The 10,295-nt window shown below is 36.8% G+C and overlaps 1 protein-coding gene across 3 annotated transcripts in view; it reads right to left on the minus strand.

Moving 5' to 3' along the window:
* The window catches only part of RNF111 (ring finger protein 111), a 32,587-nt gene extending 22,667 nt beyond the window's left edge, over positions 1-9,920 (minus strand). For 2 of the 3 annotated variants that reach the window (XM_009994408.1, XM_009994410.1), the window contains exon 1: positions 9,031-9,907. In XM_009994408.1, the coding sequence (XP_009992710.1) occupies positions 9,031-9,907 (877 nt within the window). Of the gene's footprint in view, positions 1-9,030 lie in introns of all 3 variants that reach the window. The other variant, XM_009994409.1, reaches the window with a different exon arrangement.
* Positions 9,921-10,295: the final 375 nt, after the last annotated feature.

Consider the following 10,295-nt stretch of genomic DNA (forward strand, 5'->3'; position numbering starts at 1 on the left):
CTGTAATACTGACAGTGACAAGTTTGAGCTATCTAGAATACTGAAACTGAGCTATGGATGATTCACTACAGTAATACCACTGCACTAAAGAACTTAATAAATAAACAAGCTAGGTAGCTTAGAAATAGAAAACTACAATTTTGAGATGTGCAAATTTCTTCAAGGAAATTGCTTGTAGAATTCGGTCTCATTCAAGTTAATACTTATATCTTGTATGGACTGACTGCTTTGAACTGCTCTACCCAATGACAAAGCAGAGTATATTTTCTTCAAAATAAATGAGAAAAAACAACTCTAACCAATGTTAATACATACAGAATTTAGTAAGGGTATATTGCTAGGAAAAACTATTAGTACAAGTTATGATTATACTCAGCTTCGCACCCCTTTTAAAAAGAAAACTTTCAAGGGAGTTCTATTAGAAGAAAAGTACATATATCTGAACTTAGCTTAATTTAACAACATTGCAGCAGTCTGTATATACAGATTAGACAACTGGCCAATACAAACTGGCTTCGTAACATTTATGTGAACAAGAAATCAGCTGAATAGCAAAACTTCAGAGACGTTTATAAACAACACTGAAATAACGTTCATAATCCTCATCCAGTAGTTCTTCCACAGTCAGACACCAGCCAGAGCCAGAAGCACTAAGTGGTATGAAAAGCTGATCTTTCATTGTCAATAGGATTTACTGTTTCTTCTTTGCCTCTCCTCATACATTACAAGGAGGAAACACAGTCGTTGAAACATCACAAAACCACACCAGTTTATTCCTATTTAGACAAGCTCCTACAAAGTTGACCAAAGGATAGTGTTAAAACAAAGAAAAGCCTGAATTAATCTGTCAAAATGAAGTTTTGGAGTACAGTCTTCTTGACAGGCTAGCAGGAATATAGGGTGCCTGCACCACATGAGCAGCACCACAACTATCAAGGAAAGCCTCTGGAAACTTCAGCAAGCCTATATGTAAGGGTTTTATCCTAGTATTAGAGCATTTCATTTACGAGGCAATTAAGAACCAAAATTCTACCAATTCCAAAGAACTAGTGAACCTTAAGATGTCTTTTTAAATGTTCTGTAGTATCAGAACCAAAAAAAAAAATAAAATCAAAGTTTTCTGCTAAATGCACTTTAAATTAATGTCTGCTGGTTCAAACTAGTACAAGCCTAATCCTAGGAAAGCCAGGATGGTTTGCAGTTCTGTGTAGTGTAGCTTTGCAAATTAAGCTAGTGTCTGAGGGTGAACTGTACTGGTATGTCCAGAGTAGTTCAAGATGGTGACTTGAATTCTTGGAGTATACAACCCTGTAAAGCAGAAGGAACATTTATTCTTTAGTGAGATGACTGACATGTAGAAATAAAGCAAATGAACTTTCAGAGGTTTTGCTACATTGTTCCTAAAAATATTTGCTCAACAGAACATATCTTTAAGGTGTCTACATGGAAATATATATACACTCCTCTAAAGCAAATTTTTAGAAAGGGCACATAACTGACAGAATTTGATATTTCAGTAAATCTCAGTTCTAATGTACTACATTTTACAATTTACAATATAATGTGCTACAGTTTAAAAGTGTAGTACGTTTGTACATGTAGTACATTAAACGTACTACAATTTAGAAGACATACTAACAGTGAAGGAAAAAACCCCAGAAGAATACACACAAAAAAATAAATTATCCAAATCCAGAAATATAGCAGAAGACAAAATACTTGCACATGTTTCTCAGTATGACTTTTCACCCTGCAGTCCACTACAATCCACTATGACAAGGTACACTTCAGTTATTTGATTTTGTCTTCTGTCTGGAATGAGCTTCTAAACTTCATCAAAACTGAGCCTGCCTAAAGTGCACATACGAATAACTTACTCATCAATGTATCATCTAAATGATTGACCCTGTAAGAGAACAGCTAAATCTGGGTAATGAGAGTGTTACTATACTAATCTTATACTCCTTGAAGGTAATCTCCCTTCAAGGACAAGGGTCACTGGACTGTTGGCAGCAAAATAGTTATGGAGATCTAGGAGAGGCATCCTGTACTACTTCCAGCATAGTATCTGTGACTGTAAAACAAACAGAAATTTATCTGCCTGCAGGTATATAATGCTTCTCCCACTCATCTCCTGAATAACAAAACACAGCAAGGAAATTACACTCTAGTTGTTTGTGACTGAATTAGCCTTTGGGCTACCACTGAAAGACTCATTCTACATTTTAAATGTGCTGATTAAAAAAAAAAACTTCTACAGAAAGTTGTAACAAAAACTGTCTGACTTTCCACTCAATTTTGTTCTTTTCCTACTCACATCCATGATATTTTATAGTTTGTGCAACACAAGAAATATGAGTTTGCGAGTTTTGCATATCCCAACAATACAGACCCCCGAAGAGCAGTTAATAATTAGCAGTTAATCATTTGTATATTAATAATAATCAGTAATAACTAGGAACTTCTATACAGAAATTTCTCCTTTTTTAAAAGCCTGTTTTATGATAGAAACCTGGTGCTCAGCCAGCCTAGGGGAAGCGAAGAACTACACTGGCTTGATTCCAAATTTGAACATGCTCAAAATGGTAACTTTCCCTTAAAAAACAAATCACTCCTTCCTCCAGACCCTACATGTCAAAGACAGTAATTCTGCAAGGTTAAAATACTTTATCAAGCAGAATGTAACTTCTAAAATAATATAGTACTGTGTAGTTCAATATTCAGATCAGTAAATGACGATATCTTTTCCACAGAAAGTTGTATGCTTATTTCAGAACTATCACTGCTAGTTGCCACAGACAGACCACATGCAGTTCTGGAAAGCAAGTTTTAGAATCAAATACTTAATAACCCAGGAGTTACAAGCAAGAGACCGAGCTTTGCACAGCATAATGTGTATAAAATATACAATTAGACTTTGTGTATAATATATATACTGTTACTTAACTCTGAAAGATCATGGCATAATACAGAGATAATCATAACACAAGTACCCCACCAAGGACATAAATAACACTGGTATAACATCTACATCTGTGTTTGGCTGATTGTTGTCCTTCCTGAAGGGTATTTCACATTTATTTTGCAATTACCATGGGATTTAACTAGTTTAAATTTACATGTAAGATAGTGAAGGAGTTTCTCAATGCACAATTTCACATGAGACAGTCTGACCAAGCTGTAAGTGAAAACAGAATACATTTTAAAAAAAGCAGTCACGTTCCAGTGAGAGAAGTGACTTCTTTTGAGTTCCACACTTTCACACATCAGGGCCCCCTCAGGCCCATGTTCTTTCTGCCAGCTGAGCAGTCAAAATCATGCAGTCAAGAGTGGAAAATCCAGGCTACAATCTTTCGCTGAAACCTCCTACACCACTCAGCATTCATAACAATGTTACAGATGTCAGAAAGCACTTTGTCTATTCATTGCTCATGGACAGCTGTCAGTAAGTGTGCCTTATTCTCCTTTTTGAACTTAGTACCGTGTGCCTCTACAGCATCTTATGCTGGGCTGAGTTTAAGATAATTACCTGGCTAGTAACTTGGCTTGAAATGGATAGCATAATACCCTACTGGTGTTAACGTGTACTCCCTTCTTCAACTTTCAAACTGCTTGAAGGAGGTGTGACTGGTAACCCCTGCTCCAGACCCCTGGCAGTAGGGTTAGTGTGACTGATGCCGTGTAGTGCGGCAAGCAGCCATTCCCTGCGACCGAGAAGGTCACATCCATGCTCCCTTTCCCCTCTATTCTCAGGCTCTCAAGGTCCTGCAAACCAAGTAGACAAATCAAACATATTTCTTCGTCCCTTCCCTATCAGCCTCAAGATTCCTGGGTGCGAGAATGATTACTCCCTTCCTCGCTAGCCTTGAAGGTCCCAGGCACACAGCCAAGCAGGTGTTGTTGACAACTCCATCACAGAACACAGAAACACAAACAGCAGGCAGAGCACTGCCTAGAAAATCAAGCCATTTTAAGTCCTATGTGGGAATCTGGACCAGAACTGCTGCTGAACAGCAAGACCATGACCCCGCGGGTGGACAAGGACAATCGCCAGCTTCCTCCAAGGACTGAGTGAGTGACTCGTGCTCTTTTATGTGATTTTTTAGTCTAGATTATGATTGTTATATTGATACAACAAACCAAACATGATCTGCAGAAGGTCCAGGCGATTAGAAATTATAGGTTGTATTATAAATTCTATATTACTATACTTACGGGCTGTACTATGGTGATTTTACTTGTAGAAATCCTATGCCATTCTAATAATAAATTCTGTGCTATACTAATCATAATATCCTGCTTAAGAAAGTAATGCATTAATTGTAACTAACATTTAGTGCCATCATCATTCTGCCAAGAATACTTAAGGACTACCTGTCCTCTTAGTGTTAGTAGGTCTAGGTTAGTCTAGGTTAGTAGATGACAGTTTCTTTTCCCCCGAGAATCATTTGGAATATACTTCCCAATAGCTGTACAGGATGGGAGAAATTTTCAAAACCACAAACTGCAGAGGAGTCTGCACCCTGGTGGAAAAGAGAGTTAACGACCACAGTTTAGGTGATCTTGTCCAACCATGAGCCACGCTAATACAGGCTAAGCCAAAGCCCTACTGACTGTACTTAACCAAGAACATAGATCTTAGCCCAATCAGCAATGCTACAGCATGCCAACTCTAGAAATTGCATGTTTTCAGCACAGAAAGCTGCAGCAGCTACAGTGAATTCCACACTAATTTTTATTTACCATAGCTATTAAAAGTTCCAATTCACAGCAGATACAGCAGCAATGCTTAATGCAGACTGCTCACTAAGGCAGATGCTTCTTTCCTGATCACTTCCCAGTTCTTCCCCAACTTCTCTTTACTAAGAGGCATAGTAGAAAGGATCAGTATTCACTCCCTTGTTCTCGAATGTTATTGAGATAAAAGCTTGGAATTATGAGCTGCATCAGTTACTGTGAGAAAAGGAGTGCATGCTGTAATTTTAGGAGGGATTAAGTAACTGAAAAATAATCCACTGTAACAACAGGCAGCTCATCTCCACTTAATACATGTTTATCTTGAAACTGTTAAAATAATCTGAACATGAAGGGGTATATGTTTAACATTTTCATCAGCCTCTGGCTTATAAAATGTCACGTCTATATTCAACTTTTTTGGGAGACAGACAACAAATATACTAGAGGAATCAAGAGGACTGTAGTGAATAAACACAAGTCTTACCATTTTAAGCAGCTTTGAACAAAAACTAGAGAAGCTTCTTATAAGCATTGCACTTTAAGGAAAGAGGCAAGGCCTGTCTAGTACTAGCTGCTCAAAAATATCAAGTAACATGTCAGACCCTGAAGGAATCTTAAGTGCTATTAGGTGAACAATTTGATGATGCAAAATTCTACCGAGCTTTTCTAAAAACACCACTTTGCCATTTCTCAGGGTTCAGCTTTACTGCCAAATCAGAGTACATGAAGTTAAAAACTTGTTCCAGTTTTTTAGCATCTGCTAGGCTTCCCTCCACAGATTGGCTGTCTCCAAATGGCAGCCCCAGCCCTTTAGACCCAAGTCAAAAAATCAAATACCTGTATACAAGCATATTAGAATATCTGCATTACAATGTTACAGAGATCCAATTACACTAGTAGTTCGAATTTTGCAATCTCTAGCAAGAAAAGCCAAAAGAGGACTATCTCTATAGAATCACAGAACTTTTCAGGTTAGAAAAGACTCTTGGGATCACTAAGTCCAACCATCATCCCTGCTCTACAAAGTTCTCCCCTAAATCATCTCCACCAACACCACATCCAAACGAACCATAAACACATCCATGGATGGTGACCCAACCACCTCCCAGGGCAGCCTATCCCAGGGTCTAACCCCTCTTTTTGTGAAAACATTTTTCCAAATGTTCAGTCTAAGCCTACCCTGTTGCAGCTTGAAGCCATTCCCTCTTGTTCTGTTGCTAATTACCTGTGAAAAGAGACCAGCATTTTAACTGTAAGACCAGTATATCAATTAAAAACAACTGATCAACATTCAGATTAGAATATATATGAAAGCACTTGCACCTTCAACTGTAACTGCATCAATAAACTACACAGCTGCTTTTACATTGTCCTTATGTCCTCCATCTCCTGAATGATCTTCCTCTGGTCATCCCAGATTTAATGAGACAAAAAACAGTATCTGTTCCCAGGTGCCAGGATTTCATACTTGTTTAATATTCTCCCACTCCCAAAGCACGAAGTTCCACCAGAAGAACAGCTGAAGTCCTGACAGACAAGAAAAAGGAGGAAAATCTCTTTATAGTTTTGCTTGGGTTTTTTTTTATAAAGGTTTTGTAAAAACTTTTGTTAAAAAACAAAAAAACCCATCTCTATTCATCTATTTTTCAAAAAAGAGCCAAGACAGTTTTATTAACTACAAGAACTAACCTAATAAGCACTTATTTGGTTAAAAAGATCTGTTACTTTAATCATCTGCAATAATCAGAAGGAAACATTTTCCAGAGCAGTATACACTAATTAAATCTACTGGTTCTTTAAACACACTGAATCTTTAGATCAACATCAACACTCAAAGCAAATAAATATTTTGTCACATATCCGTAATACAAATTGCTATCAAGTATGCTAGAAGACTAATTACATCACTCTGATTTCTGCTTATTAAAACTTCAGTTATTGATGTATGTTTTTGAGTTCTATTTTCTTTTTTGATTTTTATTATTATTCTCCTTTCTTAATTCTATCCTCTAGTACTTTTCTAGTAAGGCTGCAGGCCTTATACTCTTAGCAGACATTCAGTATATTCTCTAGTTGATACAAATGCAACAATCTTCACATGCAAATCTAGAGCAAAAAAAAAGCTTCCCTAACATCAACAAGCTAGTGTAGCACTACTAGCAATACAACAACCCTTTCCTCACACAGAAACACTTTCACACTTGCTCACGACACAGAGAGGGTGAATAGCTGTTTATCCAGCTGGCCCCATTTCTGTCCCAATTAATGCAAATAACTAGAAATGCCTTATGTAACAGAAGAAAGCTACAGAAAGTGTTAATCACACTTTTACTAAAAATATGTCATTTTTATACAGGAAGTCCGCTTTACTTCCAATTTTATCTGCAATGCAAATAAAACGCTCAAAACCTTTTCATCAATACATATTTCCACTGGAAAAAACCCACAGCATTCACATGCTCTAAGATTACTTCTCAGCTCACCACAAGCATTAGTCCTGAAGCACAGCCACCATAACACACATCCTTTAAAGCAAACCTTCTTTCAGTTACAGCTGGTGGCTGTGTGTTTTAATCTAAAAGGAACCAGTGCAGAGCAAACTGATTTTTCTTTCATTACATGAGAATAAACATAATTTCAGAAACTAAGTGTGCATTTCAAGGAGTATAAAAATTTAGCCATTGGACAATGCACCTTTCCACTTAACTAGATGAAACAAATGGCAAGTTCCAGTCTTCCAATCTTCAAAATAACATCACACTGAATTATCAGAAGTTACCTGAACAGCTTGAATATTCAAGAATTATTACATCAATTTATAAAGAGAACTTTTCCAAAAAGATTCTTTTGAAATGCCTATGGGAAGTCTCACTATTGAAATATTTGACATTTCAAGGGAAATAAAGGCACAAAAGAGGTATTAATTGAATTTGTGTTAAAAAAGGGTAGTAGGCTTTAACAGTTTAAGAAGACTAAAAAAAAAAAAAAAAAAAAAAGAAGAACATTCTCTCTTTAAATACATTTATCAGTGTTTAAAATAGATGGCTGCCAGTTTCATTGTTGCAAGCAACTTTGCGTGGAAAGAGTTGTTAACGGTCCTACATGATTTTACAGATACATGAAACTTCATCCTCTGTGAAAATGAGAAGAAACTATTAACTTGGAAACAGAAGGCACAAAATTTGTGCCCAGAACTGGTTTTTAATATAAATGTATGCATATTCCTATACTTTAATTATTTACAAATCATACCCTTAACATGCTTAAGGATGCACGCCAAATGTAACTTTTTTAGGCTTAAAAAATAAATTTCTTTCCTCACAAACATGCATGAAGTTAATTAGGCTGTGCAATAATTATTCTGCTTCAGTTAGCAACGCAGGCCTAGCACTGCCTAAATCAGATTTTGCATTACAAATTTTACTTCTTATATTTAAACAGTGCAGTAAAGAGCAACACAAAAATTATTTCCTGCTACAATGGATAACAAGCAATCATCTAATTTTTAGCACTGTGGTTCTGTTCCAAGTATAAATCCTGTCCTAACATGAATATATGCACTTTTTTTTTTTTTTTAATTGTCCTATTTTAAAACATTTTTTCTTAGAGGAATGATTGGCACAGTCTGAGATACAGTTTCACTTTCTAAAACACTCTGGTCACTGCTAAAAAACACAGTTGCACAGTTTAACACTCCACTGTGTCCTACATATCTACTTCCCCCTGTTGTCTAAAAAGCTGAAATGATGAACAGAAGGCACAATTACAACATTGTAAACATTACTGGTCGGTCTCACTTTTCAGATTGCCTTTTATTTGACAAATTTGAGAAAACTCTACGAAAATTGGTAGATGGGGAAAAAAAACTTGAATACCCAAAACAAACCCCAAAATCCCACAATCAACACCTGCCCAAAAAAACCCCCACTCAAAACATTCAAGCATGCCCTCAAATAATCAGTCAAGATACACTAGAGAAACATCTATGCAAACCAACTCTATTGAGTTTATCTAGGTAAATAATTTGATATATATACAAAATTTTGCTTTCCACAGCTTCAGGCAACATTAACACTAAAGATTCTAGATTTGTTGTAACTTTACTGGAAGCTCTGAGTATATTTTTCTCATCAAGAATTTATGGTATAATGTTCACAATACCTTCAGTAAGTCTATTTGTATTATAACTTCAATAGAAACACAGAAACAACTCCTCCAAAGCACTTAAAAAGAAAGTGTACTCTACAGGATGAAAGCTCATCAATAAAAATAAGCTCAGGAATTTAGTTTTACCTGAAGGAACAGCTGTACTGTTCTGGTGGTTTTCAGCAGGCGACACAAATAAGTCTTCCTCCACCTCAGTAGATGAACTGGAAGAAGATTCGCTACTGAGATCATTCTCACTGGAACTGCTAGAGCTGGGTAGTAAAGCATATTTTCTTCGAGCTAACACTTCCCGTTTCTTCCTCTGCATTAAAATTCGTTCTTTTTGGTTCTGTGTCCGCTGTGACGAACTTGTTTTAACAAACCTTTTCCTATATGGAAGTCTTCTTAAAGAACTGCTGTGAAAACAGGGCCTTTTCATTAACAACCCAGGTACAGAATCTGGCTCAGTCCGAGGCCGCTTTTGCGACCTTGCACTAGGAGCTCTACTTGTAGTATTCAACACTGCCTGGGGGTGTCTTACAGGAGTATCTTTTTCTTCATCAGATGTTACTGTGTCAGAGTCTCCAAAATGTAGGCTAGATGAAGGTGAAGAGATACAGTCACTCAGAGAGGAATCGTTGTCTTCACTCTGTGTTTCTAGATGCTGCTTTAATCCTAAGATACCTTGGTTTTCTTTATCAGGACAATTTTGAATATATGAAGGACCAGCCTGCTGGCTCTTGCGTTTTCTCCGCACCACAATACTTTTGTCTTGGTCTGTATGGTTGCCGTTCACATCATTCTGCTTTTGAGAATCACCACACAAGTGAGAGAACTCATTTCCTACTTTACTAGCAATCATCTCCACTTCTGCAGTGAAGCTTTTGGGTGCGCCAATAGGCTCAGGGTTCAAGAGGATCCCCTTCAGACTCTCCGGTCTCTTTGGTGCATCAGAAGGAACTTCACTCTTCATATCCGCTTTTAGAGTATAAACTATATTACATTCAGGAGTCCATTTAGACATGGAAAGTTTTAAGAAAGGCCTAGAAATAAAAATAGATATGCATCAAGAAAAAGAAGCATCAGATTTTTTCAAGAGCAAAACCAAAATAAGATGAAATCTTCTTATTGCTAAGATTAACCCTCCAGTGGGAAAAACAAAATAGCAATAACACAACTGCTTCGTATATTAAGAATATTACTTGACAGTGTAATTTTGAATTAAGACAAAACTCTTATAACTTGTACTGAAGGGAAGTTCTTACAGTCTGTGAAAACCTGACCACTTTTACAGAGCAAGTATTGATGCATGTTGCCTGCAAAGCATCTAGACAATGAATGTGTGTCTTACTGATGCTTAAGCATAATCATTTTACAGGCTTCTGTAAGTCACGTTAAGTTTCAGGTAAGCA

The sequence above is a fragment of the Chaetura pelagica genome, unplaced genomic scaffold, assembly GCF_000747805.2.
Source record: "Chaetura pelagica isolate M959 unplaced genomic scaffold, ChaPel_1.0 scaffold222, whole genome shotgun sequence".
NCBI lineage: Eukaryota > Metazoa > Chordata > Aves > Apodiformes > Apodidae > Chaetura > Chaetura pelagica.